Source organism: Diadema antillarum, unplaced genomic scaffold (genome assembly GCF_040938485.1).
Source record: "Diadema antillarum isolate AM-2024a unplaced genomic scaffold, OU_Dant_1.0 seq00001259_RagTag, whole genome shotgun sequence".
NCBI lineage: Eukaryota > Metazoa > Echinodermata > Echinoidea > Diadematoida > Diadematidae > Diadema > Diadema antillarum.
The window spans coordinates 200,860-222,534 of record NW_027272042.1 but is presented as its reverse complement, the minus strand read 5'-3'; the positions used below and the strand labels follow the sequence as shown (position 1 = coordinate 222,534).

Here is a 21,675-nt window from a genome sequence, read left to right as displayed (position 1 = left end):
ATATTCTCAAAATTAAATACGGAATGAAACCCCGAAGGCTTGAGCAAAACGTCCTACATATATGCTTCATTCCTTTTTTCCTTCGGGTATTCCACTCCGACATTGTGCATTGAAACTCTTTTTTTTTTTTCAATTAGGCCTTCTAGAAAAATCTCTATATCACCACTATGGTTATAAACATCAAAGGTACGGAAACAGTTTCTTTTCAGGTAAGTCGTCATCGTGCGATTTGCTGCTTGAAGATAAAACACGTGTTTTTAATTGTTCAGTAACATCAATTGCCTGCAGTACTCTGTTCAAAGCAAGAATTGTAAAAATTAATACAATGTATACACATAAATATTTTTTTCATCACAAAAACTCTTTGAGTCCATTGTGCTAGCCACCTATCAATTGTATAATATCAATAGTTCAACTCGCACCTGAACCTTCACCCCTTTGAATAATATCTTGCTTTCAAAGTTCCACAAAAAGTGAGAGGAAAGCAACAAATGAAGTCGTCAGGACATTATGATATATAATGAATAATAATAGTAAAAATCAATTTAAATTGTGCTGTATTTATAATGAATAATATAGTAAGAATACCTTCGTGACGCAGGTAGGAGAGAACGTCCATGTTTGGCTGTCGGAATACCTGATTTTTAGGTCTCCAGTAGGGTAGATGTGTGCCAATTTCCCAACTTTCCCGAGGTACTTAAAATTCACGGAAAGATGAAAATACATTGTTATCTATATAAATGCCAAGAAATTTACTTTATTATGTATTGTCTTTTATTTAATACAGATGAATGGTAAACTTAAAATGTAATTTCTATAATATCTATTTGCGAAGTTTAAAAACACATTAAACTGGATTGAACTTGTTAATATTGAAACACTTCGGAATCGGAATTCAAAGTAGGAATGAGTTTACTTCGAGTTTTATGAGAATTTGAGATACAGATTGAAAAAACAAAATACCACGAGCAACACGAAATTTAAAGGAATTGAACATGTACACAATCGCTTAATACTGATAATATTATTGTATATAATCCATGTGCGTGCATGTGTGTATTGAATAAAGTATAACTAGGCATTACATCATTAGTACATGTTACATTATAATGCATATCATAAATATCTAAAATGATGTAATAATGTTATGATATAAACACGTATTTCAAGGAGACAAACAAAAATGTGCCATTGCCGCACATACTGCATGATACGTGGTCTTAATCATAATATGCTTTACTACAGATCTACAAGAAAAAAGCTATATCAGTGAATTTGTATCCTTATTTAGTAATGTATGTAAATGTAGATTCTACCAACGTTTTTTTTCTCCGATTTACCGTATTCCCAAAAAATGATATTTGACATGTGTGTGTAGATGGGTATTGTATGGTATATAAGGATACTGCTATCTGCTATACCAACCTTCTCCATTTTTGAGACCCATCCTCCGTGATTCTCCTGCAACTGTTGAACGATCCCTTTGTCGAGATTCACAACAACTCTGTCTCCCTCTTCCAGGGTATTCTCCTCTCCTGCCATTTGAAAGGGTGTAGAGATTATTTATAAAGGTGTATCCACATTGGTACAAGTTTTCTCTGTTTTCATGAATACAACATTGTATCAAAATCAGTACATCCTCCTCTTATTCTCGTATCGAGACATTTCTGTATATAGGCCTACTTAAAAAAAAAGATTAGGCATTCAAAAACATGTTTCAATACTTGGACTGAATTATTCTAATAAGTGTAAATATTTTTGTGGCGTAATGGAGGACAATAAAGGCACGTGCAGAGGCCTGTTTTGTAAAATGTAATTAAAGCGTTAGGTGAGAATATTTACCTACTGACATCTACACAGTATATGATGCACGATTCTTCTCGTTAGACCAGGCGTCCACTAGGGCGCGGACAAGACCCGGACAAGACATGGAATGCAAATTTGGTATTCCGCATTCCTTCGGCAACCTGTCCGCACGTTCCTGAACGTGTCCGCTCACTGTCCGGGCGTTTCCGCACCTTCGACCAGGCGTCCACTAGGGCGCGGACAAGTCGCGGACAAGCCCCGGAATGCAAATTTGGTATTCCGCACTCCTTCGGGAACCTGTCCGCACGTTCCTGAACGTGTCCGCTCACTGTCCTAAACATGTCCGGGCGTTTCCGCGCCTTCGGGAGAGAGAAAAATTTCCGCGTCCAAATTTTGATCGAGACCAAAATCTGGACGCGGAAATGAACTTCCTGACACCTTCGGCGACTTGTCCTGACGATGTCCTGACGATGTCCCGCTTGTCCGGAACCCTTCCGCTCCTTCCGCATACGCTCCGGAAAGAATTCCGCGGTGTGGGGAAGCTTCGCGAATGAAAGCGGAAGACACCAGGAATGTTTCAGGACAACGCGGAGCCGATGCGGATCTATATATGCCAGTGTCCGGAACCGATGCGGAAATTTTGTGATCCAGACACGAAAATGTCGACACTTTCCGCGAGCGTCATGCCAATGAAACGCAAAATGAGCTAGAAGGGAGGCGAGGCCCCCATGCAAATATCCCCATCACAGGCACACCTTTCGTCTAGTGATGAAGAACAGGTAAATCTAAGGAATTTCCGGTCTCAGAAGGCAAAGAAGAAGGAAGTAGAGACTGTGCCAAAAGCAACCAGAAAGAAGTGAAATCAGCCCCCTAACTTCCTAGTAAGTTTATGTTGATTAAATCTTTTCAGAAATTATTTTTCATCTGAGTGACTTTCCTGGTTCCTATTACTTACTATGGTACATTTTCCTTTATGTTGTTTTCGTATTTTATTTGCAAACAAACTAGGTTGTCCCATGGAACAGCCCAGCTGAAAAATCACAAAAGTAGGTGGAAGTACACTCAGAAAAAAAAAAGCATAGAATTTTTGGCTAAATGTTAATGTATGATATAAACATGAATAAGTTGTTATTCATACGTAAATGCTTTCTAATGATACAACATATTAGAACAAAAGACGAATTCATCACACTAAAAAGCATGAATTCAATTGCAAAGATATACCTGTGGTCTCATTACAATGCAATATCTTTGAAGCCCAAAATAACAATGAAAGCTAAAGATAATGGAGGAAAATGAAGAATTTTCTGTCAAACCAAAATTCAAGTGAAATGAGAGAAAAAGCAATAAATCATGAACTCGAAAAAGTATTAGATTTCTGTCTGTCTTTCTTTTTTTTTTGCTGAGTGTATATATTTAAGTACACATTAAGAATCAAAAATCCTTTCAGAAATATTCTTTACCTAAATGATTTTCGAAGTTGTTATTACCTAATAATTTTATCTTCTCTTTTTGTTTTAGTTGCAAATAAACTCGATTGTCCAATTTGACAGCCCAGCTGAACCCCCCCCCCCCCAAAAAAAAAAACACACTTTATTGACAATAGGCTAGTAAGCTCTAAGCATGAAAAAAAAAACACTTCTTGGACTTGAATCATTGCAAAATGTTCAAAAGTGATCAAAATAAGAGAGATTTAGAGATGCACAAGGGTACAAATGAGAGAAAGAAAAAAAATAAATGATTGGGATCATTTTGGCATGCTCTGCAGAAGTATCAAACAAACCATGTATATACTTCACGATGGATAAAGCACATGTGTAAATATATATATATATATATATATATATATATATATAAGTAACAAAACTGCAACAAAGTTCATGCTGTATTCACCAACGGTTTTTTATTTCTTGTGAAGAAATAAACCGTTGGTGGTGAATACAGCATGAACTTTGTTGCAGTTTTGTTACTTATCTTTTTATCTTGCCAACACGTGGACTACCTTATCAACATATATATATATATATATATATATATATATGTATATAAATTTACATTTTTATGTATATTATAATATACATATATATATATACATATATATGTATGTAAATTTACATTTTATGTACATAATAATATACATATATATATATAAATATACATATATATATATATATATATATATATATGTGTGTGTGTGTGTGTGTGTATGGTTCAAAAATTTTGCGAATATCATCCATGTGACTGTAGGCAGAGACAAGATTGTTCTCCCTGATGAGACAAATAAAAAAAAAAAATGAGTCGTCAGCCGACATGCAGACAATCCTATTCTTCGACTTTTGGTGATCACATTTATAAAATGATATTGACATATCATATCAATATAATATCAGCAGCTACTGCGGAAGCACAACAAGGAGCATCAATGACGGCTAGAAGTCAAATGAGGAAAAGTCAAGATCAGTGCCAAATTTATACCTTTCCATTTTCCTGGTATTGTCCGCAGTTTGTCCGCATGCCTAACTGACATTGTCCGGAAGGCATCCTGATTGTCCGCGTTCATTCCTGGTGTAATCCTAGATGTTTCCGCGCTGCCCGGCTACGATTAGCATATTCCGAGGTATTTCGTGCTCTTCCGGAGTGATTCCTAGGAATGTCCGCAGTCAGTCCGCGGACAGTCCGCGGACAGTCCGCGGACAGTCCTAGGAATGTCCCAGGACAAGCCGATTCACAAAGTTATTCCTCGTCTGTCGCGGACAGGATGCCGAAATGACAAAATTTGCTTCCGCAACCCTTCCGGGGCTTGTCCGCGCCCAAGTGGACGTCCGCCCTTCGGGAGAGAGAAAAATTTCCGCGTCCAAATTTTGATCGAGACCAAAATTTGGACGCGGAAATGAACTTCCTGACACCTTCGGTGACTTGTCCTGACGATGTCCTGAGAATGTCCCGCTTGTCCGGAACCCTTCCGCTCCTTCCGCACACGCTCCGGAAAGAATCCCGCGGTGTGGGGAAGTTTCGCGAATGAAGGCGGAAGACACCAGGAATGTTTTAGGACAGCGCGGAGCCGATGCGGATCTCCACATGCAAGTGTCCGGAACCGATGCGGAAATTTTGTGATCCAGACACGAAAGTGTCGACACTTTCCACGAGCGTCGTGCCAATGAAACGCAAAAAGAGCAAGAAGGGAGGCGAGGCCCCCATGCAAATATCCCCATCACAGGCACACCTTTCGTCTAGTGATGAAGAACAGGTAAATCTAAGGAGTTCCCGGTCCCAGAAGGCAAAGAAGAAGGCAGTAGAGACTGTGCCAATAGCAACCAGAAAGAAGTGAAATTAGCCCCCTAACCTCCTAGTAAGTTTATGTCGATTTGATCTTTTCAGAAATTATTTTTCATCTGAGTGACTTTCATGGCTCCCATTGCTTACGATGGTACATTTTCCTTTATGTTGTTTTCTTATTTTATTTGTAAACAAACTAGGTTGTCCCATGTGACAGCCCAGCTGAAAAATCACAAAAGTAGGTGGAAATACACTCAGAAATAAACAGCATAGAATTTTTGGCTAAATGTTAATGTATCATATAAACATGAACAAGTTGTTATTCATACGTAAAAGCTTTCTAATGATACCATATATTACGACAAAAGACAAATTCATCACAATAAAAAGCATGAATTCAATTGCAAAAATATACCTGTGGTCTCATTATATTGTAACATCTTTGAAGCCCAAAATAACAATGAAAGCTAAAGATAATGGAGGAAAATGAAGAATTTTCTGTCAAATCAAAATTCAAGTGAAATGAGAGAAAAGCAATAAATTATGAACTCGAAAAAGTGTTTAATTTCTTTCTTTCTTTTTTGCTGAGTGTATATATTTAAGTACACTCTAAGCATCTCAAATAATTTCAGAAATATTCTTTACCTGAATGATTTTCGTAGCTGCTGTTACCTCATGATTTTATCTTCTCTTTTTTTTTTAGTTGCAAATAAACTCGATTGTCCAATTTGACAGCCCAGCCGAACCCCCCCCCCAAAAAAAAGTAAATTAAAGTAGGTTAAAATATTTCCCCATTTTTACACTTCATTGACAATAGGCTAGTAAACTCTCAGTATGAAAAAAAAAAAACTTCTCAGACTTGAATCATTGCAAAATGTTCACAAGTGATCAAAATAAGAGAGAGTTAGAGATGCACAAGGGTAAAAATGAGAGAAAGAAAAACAAATTTAATGATTAGGATCGTTTTGGCATGCTCTGCAGAAGTATCAGACAAAACATGTATATACTTCACGATGGATAAAGCACTGGTATAAAAACAAGGAATCAAAATATGTATATATATATAGATGTCGTTCAAAAAGTTTGCGAATATCATCCATGTGACTGTAGGCAGAGAAAAGATTGTTCTCCCAGATGAGACAAATTAAAAAAAAAAATGAGTCGTCAGCCGACATGCAGACAATCCTATTCTTCGACTTTAGGTGGTCACATTTGTAAAATAATACTCACCAATCATATCAATATAATATCAGCAGCTACTGCGGAATCACAACAAGGAGCATCAATAACGGCTAGCAGTCAAATGAGGAAAAGTCAAAGTCAGCGCCAAATTCATACCTTTCCATTTTCCTGGTATTGTCCGCACGCCTAACTTATGTTGTCCGGAAGGCATCCTGATTGTCCGCGTTCATTCCTGGTGTAATCCTAGATGTTTCCGCGCTGCCCGGCTACGATTAGCATATTCCGAGGTATTTCGCGTTCTTCCGGAGTGACTCCTAGGAATGTCCGCAGTCAGTCCGCGGACAGTCCGCGGACATTCCTAGGACTGTCCCAGGACAAGCCGATTCACACACTTATTCCGCGTCTGACGCGGACAGGATGCCGAAATGACAGAATTTACTTCCGCAACCCTTCCTGGGCTTGTCCGCGCCCAAGTGGACGTCCGCCCTTAGCCGCACGATAAACATGGTATAGTACCTGTACAAACAATCCTAAATTCTACGGCAAATCTGTATATTTTTCCTCAGCATATACCCTCTGTTGATGTACATGTTCCTCACTATTTGAACTATTTTATAAAATGTGCTGTGTTTCATGTAATATTATTTTCTTTACAGAGAACTCTTTCTTTTTTTTTCTTTCTAATAAACACGGTTATCACTATAACGTGTGAATACTGAGCCGTTTGTCTTTCCCTGAGATATGCATGTAATATTATGCAATTCTATCATGTTCAATGATGCAGTAACAAACTGAAGAAAATACAAAGAGTTGTTTATTGTTTAGACTTTTCCCACACTTAAATACTTTCCTTAAAGTAAAACATTTTCTGTCCCGACGCTCAATGCGTTACACTTAAATGAAGAAATAAACTAAACTAAACTAAACGTAAACTAAACATAGAGAGAAAGATATGACTGTGTGGGTTTTTATGTGAAGAGGGCTTCTCAAATCTTTATCGACTTCATTGCTCTCTAAATTCCTCAGCTTGCAAATCAATCTAGGAGATTGTGGTTAGGGACAAATCCGAAATTAGACTAGAAAATTTGATTGACTTCTAAATCTATCAGATTGAGATTTTCAATGTAATTTTGGATTTGTGCCTCTTAAGAAATGTAGATAGCATCGAACTTCATGATGAGAAAATAGTAAAAAAATCAAATTAAAATTCACCGAATTTCGGGAGGTGTTCCTTGTAGTACGGTCCCCCATCAGCTGCTTTCAGGCACTTCAAATCAACTTTCCCGTCGTGCCCAACACGGTACTCGTACGATCCACCTGCGTTCCATCGAACCACCAAGGCGCTGCGCCCAGAGTTCGCCCAGTTCCGTTGCTTCACTGCAAACCCAGTTTTGCCAAGTCCACCTGTTGCGTTTGTTGAGGGGCCAAAATTATCTGTTTCTTCAAAAATGCACACTCATACACACACACACACACACACACACACACACACATCCGTGAAGAATACACGCTGACATTTATTTTCCTATGTGTGCAAAATTGATATAATCATATTGAGATATAAGAATATAATTTTCTTAGTGCCATCATTTCATCCAAGGAACGTAAATTTATCAAGAAATCAATTTATCCCCACCGTCTTGCTCCGACCACTTCCAATCCAATCCTCTGCCCACCGTCGCTCCGGGAAACATCCCCCTGGCCCGAATTATCTTGCTGTTCGCCCTCGGAGGCATTAGGTGTCTGTTCAGAAAGATTTGAAGACATTCAAAGAAATCGAGGTTTAAAATATTCGTTTAATAGTTGCAAAGCGCAATATAAAAAAAAAACGCTCTACTATCAGTACCATAAGTATTTCTATTACGATTATAATTTTTTCTCTTTTTTTTGTTAATTATTATTTCAAACAAAAAGTAAAGCAACCTTCTTACGCATATGTTTTAGTACAAGATATTGGTATGTTAAAAAAACATTTATATGAAAAGCTGGTGAGATTATTATACAATTGCTCTTCATAAAAATGGAGGGAAAAAACTTTTTGTATCCTCTCATATCAGAGTTTGGGCTTTTGCAAAGATGGCTTTGGTATGATTGATGATCAAGAATGCAATTTGCATTGCAAGTATTTTATTTAAGAAAATTATATATCTGCTGGGTAGGGAACATCATATTGATATCTATTCAACAGAAAGGATTTGAAAGTTAAATGATTGAATGAGGGAAATTGATAAATTATGAACAATGAAAGCAAACAGTATGTATATTAAACAAGTATGTTGGCTTAGTACAGTAATTGATTGGTATTTAGTAATGGTAAAAAAAGGACCAGTACCGAAAACAGCTTTAAGGCAGTTGGAATAGAAGCATTGTATGCATTTTATACGTCTCTTTGAATGCATGTCAATAAAACGAAATGAATTGATTCAAATATCATATGAATATATAACAACCAAACAAAAGACAGTGGCGTTGTATACGTTCAACGATGCATGTGACTGAAAGGGTACATAGATTCAGAAATAAGCAAGAAAAAAAATAGTATGTAATATGCCACAATCTATAACGTATATTTGTGTATTAATAACACATGTAATTTGTAACTACAAAGTTTAGATTGACAAAATGGGAACATCACTACACCGGAAACCATACTGTTTTGTTAGGGAAGGGACAATGTGGGGTTTCCCCTCTTTGTGTGTATGTGCGTGTGTGTGCGTGTGTGTGTGTGTGTGTGTGTGTGTGTGTGTGTGTGTACTCTGTCTGGTTCTTCGGGTAGGTCCTATATTCATCCACAATGTCATTACCACATGCATGCGGTAGAGTGGATCAAGCCTTGACAGTGTACTTCTTTCTCTGCTTGGGGAGGGGGGGGGGGGTAACTTCAGAACAGTGTCATAACGCATAGCATATATTGTTCAAATCTCTGCTTGCACATTATTGTCACTGAGAAATGTACCATTACGAATAACAATCAGTGCACTGACCCGACAGACTTTGGAGCGATGACTCGAAGAAACTGATGTCTGACGTCATGTTTTCCAGCCATGTAACATTTGGTGCACAAGTCATAGTCGTTGCAAGTGCTGCACTTCCACCGTATCCCAGCAATATCGGCTTCTTTGCAGTCATCACAGATAACACCATTGTGTTTGACGCCTGTCACGGTCACAAGCAAGAAAACAGATGGAGAAATTGTTGAGAAACATTTGGTCGATATTGGTAATAGAATTCGAAGTGGGAGTCTATTTGACAGATATCATTTCAAATGATTATTCTGCATAATGTTTCTCGTCTGATAGTGCGATTATTTGACAGTTGTGTTGTACATATTACCATGATATTTGTGTTGTTACGTTCTCAGCTTTTTACCTTGCATTGAAAATACAAGGCAAGGACAGGTTCAGAGTGGCTTCATTTATACAAATCAGAATAAGGATTTGCTATGTCTCCCCACGACCGTCTGCAAGGATTTCTAGAAGCCATGAATATAGGGCTACATACTGAGTAGATTGGATGATGGATTCGTCTGATCCGGTCATTACTGAACCAGAAAAGTGGACCAATTCAAGTGCAATAACTCCCACAGAAAGTTCAAGTTGACTTAGATAGATAACATTAAATCAGATGAACCGAATGATAGAATTTTTATCTAATTTGGAAAATTCAATGACCATAAGGTCATGAATTCATTCGTTCTCACTGATGATAGCCACGTTGGTTGCAACAACGTGTGCAAATTAGCTAACGTGATGATTCCATGTTCAGTATAATCTCTGTTCCGCTTTGCAAATCGTGTTTGGATTCATGATGTAATAACAACATCCCCTTTCTCCTAAAAATCGTTATTACGGCAAGATATTATTCAATTCGATTCAATTCAAGTCAATTCAATTTAATTCGATTCAATTGATTTTATTTCCATATAAAGTAATAAAAAGTAATATACATAACGGCAGAGCAATACATATTGCGGCAGAGTAGAAATAGATACAAAACACGGCAGTCGTCCTTCTTTATTTCACTATGAAATATAGGGAATTTATTAAAGATTTTATACTGAGCCATGGGAGACTTCTGGAGCTGCAAAGACATCACATCATCGTACAATACTTGTATGTGTTTCTGTTCATAACCTTTGCTTTGTGAAAACATCAAACATGTAAGCTTACCCAAATAAAAGAATTAACAATATTGAGTTTGCTGGAATATTGAATCTTTGAAGTATATGCGGGTTTTTGTTTGTGTGTGTGTGTGTGTGTGTGTGTGTGTGGCTTTTTTTTTTGCGTGAGCTACTTCCGTATGTGTGTGTGTATGTATCCATATTTCTACTCCAAATTGTATTTGTTATATTTTCTTTGTATTTACGGCTCAACAAACACTGTCTCTGCTAACAATGACATTTTATTATACTGTACACTGTATTTCCCTTTTACTTCAGATCAAGTATTGTTGGTTTATACAATACACTGTCTACTGTATCAGTTACCAAAGGCTTGTTACATAGATAAATTTTGAATAAACATGTTATTTGCATTTTATCCAGTCACCTATGTCATATAGGTCCTACAACCTCCGCTTTTCAATATAGATCATCCTTTCCAATCGCTATTTACTTCTTTGCCTTCCTTGCAAACTATATACATTGTTTCTCTCATAATGCACTTATCCATTGGTACATTATACTTCACGACTTTACTTCAATCAGATTAGATTGTAAAGACAATGAATGCTTTGTTTTTTATATGTATTACCTTTGGTTGGATGGATAAAAAGTATAATTGGATTTAATTGAATTGAAATGAATTGAATTGCACTGAATTAAATTGAATAGAAAACTATGTGAGGAAATTGTACTGATCATCGCCTTTAGTTTCCTCGCCCGTGCTGTTTTTTTTTAATATCAATTCCAAAATGAGATCATTTTTACGAGGATTCCACCCTAAATTTCTGATTGATCCCAACTAAATTCATGATTATCAAAATATAGATTGTGTTTGAACCAGACCCATGCCAGTATATAGCAGTAAGACGGTTTTATTGGTCTTCATGGAATTTTGGTTTGAATGATAAAGATTCAGAAATTATTCGCAGATAAGTAGTTGATTTCTCAACTCTAAACCATATAAAGATCGATATTAGTACAAACGAGTATAAATCGCACAGTCGGTAACGGGTATTCGGCGGCAGAATATAAAAACACACTGTAAAGGATACATAGGCTCTATACTCCCTTCATACCTGTAGTAGCATTGTCGAAGATTAACAGGTCGTATTTGTTGTCGAATCCTGCTCGGTAGTCGGCTTTTCTCCCCATGTCCCAGAGGACGACAACGAGCTTGGGATGTGCAGGATTAGATATACCCTTGCCGACATTGACCACGGTACCGACGTGGCCCTCTCCCTCATCTTGATCGTCCCATTGCCAGTCTGGGCCACGGACCACTCGGGTCCCGACGGAAAGGGGCATGTCGTCTAATATTAAATACAGGAAACCGAAATGACAAGATAGTACAACACAGGTGTATCATACGACTTTTCCCAATTTGCCAATCCAACGGTGACCCCTTCAAATATTGTGAGAGGGTTTAGGGCAATTGCCCCCTGGGCAATTACCCCAGACGTTGTTTTGAAACCATGCAAAATAAAAAAAGAACAAATGTTAAATCTTGAATATTGAAACATGCTTTCGCTTGTATGGGCTAAATTGATATTTTTGTTCTGAATTTCATATATAACACACAAGAAAAATTGTGAGGGTATGACATCATCAACGTGCTCATTTGAGTATTCATAAGGACTGGCCTGGAAACGATTTCCGAAAAAAACAAATGAAATTTCAAAATGTCAGATCTTCCTTATTTCTTATCTGATCTTTGTCATGTTTGTATCATTCTGTAGGGAATATTTTTCTCTTTCTTCTGAAGTACATTTACTTTTGGGGTGAATTTCTTCTTTAACTTTCTTGTCCAAGACTGTGCTAGTTCTCCAGGCGAGATTCGAACTTGGGACCATGGTAGTCATGACAGCAGCCTTCTCTACTATTGTTGGCACGGTAATCTCATCATTTAAAGTGTATTGATAAAGTGTATCACATCTTTAAAGGGAAGATAAACCCCAAGAGCAATGTGGATTGAGTGAAAGCAGCAACATTAGTAGAACACATCAGTGAAAGTTTGAAGAAAATCGGACAATCGATGCAAAAGTTATGAATTTTTAAAGTTTTGGTGTTGGAACCGCTGGATGAGGAGACTACTAGAGGTTATGACGTATGAGTGGACAACAATACCAAGAAAATATAAAGAAAATACTACAAAAATCCATTTTTCATGAAAATTACAAATTCCATCAACTTGATATTGACATATGTTAAGGGTAGCAATTATTCCCCCTGCTTTCTGAAAGCGGTTGGTCCATTGCTCTTTCATAATTCTAGAAAAGTGAATTTTTGTTGAATTTCCTTTATATTTTCTTTGTATTGTTGTCCACTCATAAGTCATATCCTTTAGTAGTCTCCTCATCCAGCGGTTCCAACACCAAAACTTTAAAAATTCATAACTTTTGCATCGATTGTCCGATTTTCCTCAAACTTTTACTGATGTGTTCTACTAATGTTGCTGCTTTCACGCAATCCACATTGCTCTTGGGGTTTACCTTCCCTTTAACAAAATACCAATTCGTAGGGTTAACAGTAAAATGTGTTTGTATCGATAATCAAGAAATCGCTTATTTTTAATTCTCTCTCATATCCAACCCCCAACTCTTGTATTTTTATTTTTTAGCAGAAAGAGCGAGCCAATAAAATGCGGAGTGAGGTCTACAGCACCAACCCCCCCCCCCCCCATCCCCTTCCCCTCCGTAGAAGTGTAGGGTTGGCGATTCGGGGAGGAAACTTATCAGGCGAAGTGTCCCCCCCCCCCCCCCCCCCCCCAAAAAAATAATAAAATATATATATATATATATATATATATATATATATATATCATATTTTGGATTCATCTAAACAATAAAAAATTAAAAGTTTATAAGTGAAAGACTCGATATAACAACGCTTAAAGACGACCAGCTCAAGAGTCTCTAAAAAGTTCCACGGGAATAATTATCTATTGAAGTGTTGTTTGTGGTATAGCATCTCATGTGGTAGATAGCGGAAGTGCCGTTAGTTATTCGAGCTAGTATGGTGACACACGTGTTTTGGAACTGTGGTCGTTGTATAGCCTGGTATCAGTAAGCTAACCCCAGTTTCAGTGAAACAAGATGACTCCAGTACCAAGCGGACAAAACCAAATTTGCATTGAAGGGATGGGACTGAGGTTTCTAAAGGGCTTTTTACACTTGTGTTTCTTAACCCCGGACTTTCTCTGACCCAGGACTATCGTTAGTCCCGTACCAATTTTTTCAGCTTTTTACACTCGCCAATTAGTCCCGTACTATCTCTTGTCCGGGGCTAAGGAGAAAACTTACCTTTTTACACTCGTATTTCTTAGCCCCGGACTTTCCAAACCACATGAATATTCGTAATTACGCTGTGTACTGTACACGTACACGCACGCATCGGCAGCACTTGATTACCTCGTTTCTGATTGGTCAGTGAAGGTCGGACTTCGTCTCCGTCGCTTAGCCCAGGATTATTTTTTCGTTCTGTTTACACTCACTTGCTTGGCACCGCAATTGCGGTGCTAACCCCTGCTATTTTGCAGGGCCAGATAGTACCGTACTATCGGTGGGGCTAGCCCACTTTGGCAAAAACGAGTGTAAACAGAAAGTGGGCTAAGCAGGCCCGTAGCCAGGATTTTTCAAGGGGGGGTGCGGTCACTAAAAAAACGGACCTTCCGTACCAATACCAATGATGACACACACACACACACACACACACACTCACACACAATTATATATGTATATATATTCTTTGGACGACCGAACTACAAAAGTTGTATAAGAATTTGCGCGTGAAGCGCGCCGCAAATTGTGAATTTTGACTGTTTTAATGACGTTTTAAAGTCTCGAGGAAATTTGTATTTTTGTCTGTTGCATGCAATCGCGTTACGGTATTTCATCTAGGAAATAGTAAAAACTCATTTTGCCAGGAAGTTGCAAAGTTTAATTGTGTTCGAGACTCTGCGCGCGTAGCGCGCCGCAAAATTGAGAATAGTGATTTTCCTGGTGTTGTTTTAACTTTTATTTTTTCTATTGTATACCCGCGTTAGCAGGCCTGAAGCCAGGATTTTTAAAGGAAGGGGGGATTGCGTTAATTAACAAAACGGTCCTTTGATACTGTCCCGGGAGGGGTAGCGACAATTAAAAGGTGGACACCATGCTCATACATGGACTTTCAAAATGGCCCCTAAACGAGTAATGATCATATGACTTTTTTGGGCCTTAAAAACAAGTATTCCTTAAATGTTTCCTGCACCCTAAAGAAGTACTTCATCATGATTGAACAATATACCATTTTCCCAAATTTCGGCCTTTTTGATACCCTTTGATTTATACGCTCGTACATCACACTTTCCATCTAATCCGTGAGAAAAAAACGACCCCTATTACGCGTTTTCTTTAGCGAGTATGGTCACGGTGTCTACCTTTCAGTTGGAGTTTTCCATCCCATTGGATGCTGTTTGGAAGATGAAACATTCACTTTACTATACAGTATATCAGCCGCTGGTATGCGAGTTTGTCAAAAACGAAAATAAATAAGAAAACTTTTAAAACAAAATGAATTGTAAATGTGAACCATTTATATTTTGCCTCCTTGTGGTAGGATTTCCAGCATTTCCGAACTTTCAAATAATCATTTTAGATTTAATAATATTAAAGGTAGTAGATCCGATTCGCAAACATCTCCAATATCAGTCAAATGTCATATTAACCATCATGCTAAGAAGGTTTTCTTTGTGAAATTTGGAGGTCAGTGAAATTCAAAAATTAAACATCCGTTAGCCATTGGAAGAAATTGAGTGCAAATTCAGACCTCAGGCTTAGTGCTCAGATGTTTTCCTATTTGATTTGATCTGTCTTACTGTGAACACTAAGATACATACTGGAATGGTTATTTCGTATTTATTAAATTATAGTAGCATATTTGGTTACTAGCTGTCTCTAGGCATTTTCGAATTTGGGCTGCAAAGAGATCCACTACCTTTAAGTTAGAAGAGAGATAAGTAAATAATGATAAAATAAACAAACAAAAAAGAATGAGTTTCTTTTGTAATACTATCTGACAAACTTTTTACTTTACCATTTTACTTCATAGCTCAGAACTTTCCATTCTCTCTCATACCCTCTTACCCATTACATTTAAATGAAATACAACTAAAATGAGTTTGCGTGCCTGCATAATACTCTTTGGAAATTATAAGTGAGAATGTTCTTAGGTTTTGGCTCACTTTAGAATGAGAACCAATAGAACTGTCACAACATGAGAAAATGTATAAGTAATAATCAACAGTACATTTCCGAATTTGGCCTGCAAAGAAATCCGCTACCTGTAAGTTAGAAAAGAGATTAGTAAATAATGATAAAATAAACAACAAAAAAGAATGAGTTTCTACCGCCGTATCCAGAACAGAGCCTGAAACGGTGCAGGCTCAAGAAATCGTTTGTACTAATACGTCTTGAAGTACTGTGTGATACTGTTGACTCAGACTTCTACAAAGCTGTAAGTGAGAATTTTAACCCAATCCGGCTCATTACCTGTGTTTTTTATGAAAAATATGAATAAAGAATGTAAATTAAATAACGACGCGTCAGCAGTCTAACGCTCTCACAATGTTATCATACATAGGGTTTTTCCCTGACTGTTTTTACTCCGGAGCTCTTGCAATATTCAGGCTTTTGTAATACTATCTGACAAACTTTTTACTTTACCATTTTACTTCATAGCTCAGCATTCTCTCTCATACCCTCTTACCCATTACATTAAATTTAAATGAAATACAACTAAATTGAGTTTGCGTGCCTGCATAATACTCTTTGGAAATTATAAGTGAGAATGTTCTTGGTTTTGGCTCACTTCAAAATGAGAACCAATCGAACTGTCACAACATGAGAAAATGTATAACTAATAATCAACAATATATTGAGACAGGCAAGTAATCATAAAAAATAGAAAATGATGATTACATAGCAGGAGTTAGAGGGGAGCATTTGCCGGTCCTTTGAATGTGCACTTGTGCAGTGTGATCTTCGCTTAGTCTTTTTCTATATATATAGTCTTTAAGCATTGTTTGAAGTTCCAGTCTTCTGGGATGCTTTCTGGCGAACAATTTCACCACCCTCTCGTTATCAACGGCAAAGTTGTAATGGATATGCATGAGTGCCAAAGCAGACAGCCTGTCTTGTGTCATGCTGGCCCTCAGATAGGTGTGCAGTCTGCGTAAGGCACTGGCGCTTCTCTCGCATCCCGCAGCTGGTTGTGGGGATGGTGCAGCATATTTTTAGCAATGTAAAAACATTTGGAAACATGTCTGCATCACACTGTTTTATTGTTTCCGCTGCAGTAGACGGACGTTCATTAGGGGGTTTTGTTTGGTACTTGTGCTTCCATCGGAACAACTCCTGCGGAAACACTTCCGCTGATGGCATAATGTGTGTGTAGGCGACAGAAATCGGGTTAAATCTACAGTTGAAATGATATAGTCTAAGACCTTATCATTCCTTTTCAACATTTTCAGTTGATTACCTGTGTACAACACGTGTATATAAGCGCCCGATTGCAGACAGCAGGTGGCAAGGTGACCGTTGCAACTACTTACATTATTACCACCTCCGAAGGAAATGCACCAGTCCGACTATACAGCCATCATCGAAAAATGAGATGGAATGTGGAATGTATTTGGTCGTTTTTGCTCCCAAACTTAACAGTTATGTTGTCAATAAGGCTGCTACGTATCTAGATAATGTCTCACATACAACTGTATCTGGATATTGCGTTGAAAATGATATTGGGAGAGATACAAAAGCTTGAAATCACAGGAATTCACACTGCTGACAACGGCAGACAGTGAAGGTCAACGGCTCAAATTTTCGTTGGTAGTCTCGTCACGTGATAGTTCTGTATGGATTGTACACGTTCCCTATGACAGCAATTGTGAATGGGTAGTCTAGCTTTACTGCAAATTTGCGTCAGGACTGCTCAACCAATGGACAAGATTCTTATGTCACAAAAATGGGCAGAACCTCTACTTTCTGAAACCGTGCGCCCCAAGTTTGTGCGATCTTCCGTTCTCAAGATATCCCGTCTGGAAGAATTGCAAGACGGCAAAATATGCTCAAATTCGTCAAATTTGGACTGTTCGCCATAGACAATTATTCTACTCATAAGGTACTTTTCTGATCTAATTTGCGTCACTGCTACAAATGTTACAATAAAGATATATACACATAAATAATCCCTAAAGTGTCCACTTTCAGAATCCGGGCGCCCCAAGTTTGCTTCTTAAACAGTTTAAAAGTTATGGCAGATTTTGTGGAAAATGCGTCGATTTTTGACCCGTTTTACGTGTTAGCGTTCGCGCGGAAGCGCGGCTTCGCAGATGACCGAAAGTTTTCAATATGTAATAGCTCGCACAAATTGATACATAACATTTGTGTTTGTGTGCATGGGGACGATCCGATGGTTCATACAACAAAAGGGTTTCGTACAATTATTTTTAACATTGTTAAACGTACTCTTCCACATTTACGTAGCATATAATGTGTCTTTATATTTATTTGGATTGTTATCTTGAGAATTGCTAAAAACCGTTATTATGAAAAAGTGGACCTTTCAGAATTTGGGGGGGGGGTGCGTACGCACCCGACGCACCCCCCCCCCCCCCCCCTGGCTACGGGCCTGGGCTAAGGATAGTCCCGTACCAACGGTGGGGCTAAGGCCCCCCCTTAGCCCCACCGTTGGTCCGGGGCTAAGCAAAAATTTACAAGTGTAAAAAGCCCTTAATGGGCAATTCCACAATAACACCGTGACACTTTGGAGTTAAATTTCACTCATAAAACAATGTCAAATGTATAACAAACAAAATGTAATGCTTGAGACCAAATTTTTATTGTATATCTATGCCAATCACAAGAAGCAACTTTGAAAAGAAAAAGGAAAAAATAATATTTCATAAAACCTTGGCTACGGTAAATGAGGTATGCATAATTAATTACCACTGTAACACCGTACGTGACACAAAGTGGACATGGGTTTTCGTGCACTTCGTTTGCAGAGCAAACTCTGTGAAGTTACAACATTTTGAAAAGTGAATATGTTCGTTGGATGTATGTACAAGAGACTCAACGATAGTGAAAAAGTAAAATTTGATTAAAGAATCAATTTACAGGGAAATTATGACATAGATTATAAATAAATGCACCGTAACACCGAAACTGTCACACCTTGACTTTTGAAATATGTGTAGAAAACATATGTATAATCTTGTTGTCGTACTTTCAACTCATAATATTTCTCTTTAGGTGATATGTAGTGATCATTTACAATGGATGCTTGTCTTCAAATACACAACACTTCAAGAGAAAACAAAATATTATCATAATCATAACAGATTAATAAACAAAAATAATAAAGAGAAACTTTGCACCGTTACGCCGCGACATGTCATATATGTTTGTACACATTACAGTCAGGAACGCTGCTCTTTCATTGAAATATAAGTAGGTTTGGAGGCACAATTCCCTCTTTCCTCATTGAAAGCTTGTTAAATATTTGTCAGTGAACTTTTAGGGTTTGCAACTACTTTCTAGAATTACAATTTGTAAATATTGAAGGTGGCATACAAATCTGAAACTTTTATTGTACCTTCGATAATGCTTTTTACAAACAAATTGGACCAAATTCTGATGGTTACAGTGTACATTACAGTTACAGCACTGTGTATAGCCATGACTATCTGCCCCCTTTACATTGTCTGAGCTTTTAGCATATTTGCATATAATGCTAGAAAATGTAAAGTGGACACTGTGGCCATTATTGTGATTTTCAAAATAAAGAAAACAATGTGGAAAAATACAACTTTCTACTATTTGAGTCTACGAAAGTAGAATCAAACCATAAATTATGATAAATCAGTTTATTATGATAACATAAAATATGAAATAAAGGCTATGAACTCAACTGAAACGGTTGTCTTAACAAGTCAAAACCTTCAGAAATGTTTGCTCAAGTTTTAAATCTGGTAGGTGATGGCACGCTTTGAGTGGGTTGCTGCCATTAATCCTTCATGTGCTTTGAGCGTCAATATCAGCACAGCAAACCCTATAGCATTGTAGGCTACATGACAGCTCAAGATTTTTGGCATAGAAAGGGTTAAATCTGAATGATGCTGGCAAACAAGTACAATCGATGCTCTGTGTGGTCACAGCTTGGGCCTTTCATTTATGAACAATCCTTGAAACACCTCTTTTTCTTGAGTAAATGGGACAGAGAAATCAGATGGTCATTTCAACAGTAAGTCATTTGTAATCCGGTATGTATCCTGTGTTATTGCAATCACAATGCAAGTCACGGTGTTACAGTCACACATAGATATTTTTAATCAGTTTTAATTGATGAATGAAATGAGTAATCTTCATTTTAGTACTTGTATATGGTAGCTATATGTGTTTATGATTTGGACAATCAAAATGATTCTCAAAAAATTCTAAAAATGTCAGCTTTTACTGTAACACGGTGACATTGATAAGGGTGAATGACATGCCACTGAAGCATAGCACATAAGAAATCTTAAACTTTGATCAATTTGTAATGATGTTCAACCCTAAAACTCTGAAAACAATGGCAAAGTTTTTACCCTCTTTTTCATTTTATCATGCTACATTACATCCATTTAACTTCATTACAGTTTTCAGAAAAGTTTTCATTTATCTGAAATCTAATCATGCTAATTTTATGCGCTCATTAAGCAAAGTTAATTTTGTAGTGTTCAGACAAGATGGACGGATACGAAAAATTCAGTAGTTAAGCTTTAATTTAATTTGATACCAAAATGACTGGGATTAGACCATTTTGAAAATTTGATGGCCATGTCCACTTCATCGTGGAATTGCCCTAACGTCTTTTGACATGTTTGATGATGATTTTGTAAGATAATGAGACCTCTCATGAAATATAACATAGCATAAAATTCTAAAAGAATTTCAAAGTTTATTTGATGAAAAATCAGTTTTTGAAATGGCCGAGATACCCAAAACAAAGAGATCCTAATAAAAGGTGAGACCCAACGTTTACTAGGATCACTTTGCTTTACTTTGTTTTACTTTGTTTTTTGATGTCTCAGCCATTTCAAAACCGATTTCCATCAAAATAAACATTGAATTCCTCGAAGAATTGCATAATTTTAAACATTTCGTAAAGTAATTTTCAAGTATCTGGCAAAGTCAAAAGCCGAGTTCTCACCTCAACCAATATCATATTAGGGCCTAGCTCGTTTTAACGGGTAATGGGGTGTGAATATTCAAGGTCGAGTACTGGCAACGTATAATATGGGGGAGTGTTATTCCGCTGTTACCTGGGAACTAGCGGCCGAGCACTGCATTCTAATAATTGTCTCTTTAATAGACTGTTATTATGCATCACAGTCGTACTCAGTAGATGGGTCATTATTAACATGACAACACGAGATACAAATGTCTGTATATTTAAATCAGCTAGAAATTAATCAGGATCAGGACAATAAAGCACCTACGTGAAATGTGCACCTGCATGGAATTTTCATCCGTGCGAGTACTGTAGTATACAGCAAGTGTGATCGAAGTGTCGTGTATGTGAGACACTATTTAAACACGCCTACATACGATTCACAATACACGAGGCAGGGGGCTCTCTTTGACTATACCTGATGTGAAAATCCCGCGTGAAATAATAAATAATAGAAACATACCTGCTTTCGACAATGGTGTACTATTAGGTCGCCAAAACTGTCGATTAAAGTTCACTTTAGCGTGTATAGAGCCTCACCTCCAAACTACAAGCCGACAATGACGGCTACCAAACCATCACAGTCCTATAAATACAGCGTAAATATCATCCACGTAATGTGCAGGATATACACTGTACCACATAATATACCACGGGTTTATAATTACAGTGTATTTGCAAACTTCCTGCAACAACAAGAGAACTGGGGATTTTGATTTTGTGCGATGAGGAGCGGGGAATCCCGTACGCCTGCGCAGATCGAAAACCCCCCAGCTGATGAGGATTGGTCTTTCTACTGTTTGTCTGGTTTTGAATAGTCTTGTTTTCAGACATCTTTGGAACTGTTTCTTATTGAAGGAAATTGGCGTGGCTTTGTACATTCGTGCTCTCTTTGTTTTGTTGTGGTTTTTTTTTAATCTTTACATTATTAATGCCTAATATACGTGCCCGACTACAAGTTTAGGTTTAATTGATAACTATTCGCATATATAGGCTGG

The 21,675-nt window shown here is 37.5% G+C and overlaps 1 protein-coding gene across 1 annotated transcript in view; it reads right to left on the bottom strand.

Annotated features, from left to right (window-relative positions):
- LOC139745367 (E3 ubiquitin-protein ligase MIB2-like) overlaps positions 1 to 21,280 on the bottom strand; it is a 43,219-nt gene extending 21,939 nt beyond the window's left edge. Inside the window, exons 1-7 of the mRNA XM_071655761.1 lie at positions 21,141 to 21,280; positions 11,503 to 11,736; positions 9,249 to 9,420; positions 7,901 to 8,007; positions 7,477 to 7,668; positions 1,426 to 1,535; positions 589 to 696 (exon numbers count right to left, since the gene is read on the bottom strand). Of these exons, the coding sequence (XP_071511862.1) occupies positions 589 to 696; positions 1,426 to 1,535; positions 7,477 to 7,668; positions 7,901 to 8,007; positions 9,249 to 9,420; positions 11,503 to 11,731 (918 nt within the window). The 5' untranslated portion in view covers positions 11,732 to 11,736; positions 21,141 to 21,280. The remainder of the gene's footprint in view (positions 1 to 588; positions 697 to 1,425; positions 1,536 to 7,476; positions 7,669 to 7,900; positions 8,008 to 9,248; positions 9,421 to 11,502; positions 11,737 to 21,140) is intronic.
- Positions 21,281 to 21,675: the final 395 nt, after the last annotated feature.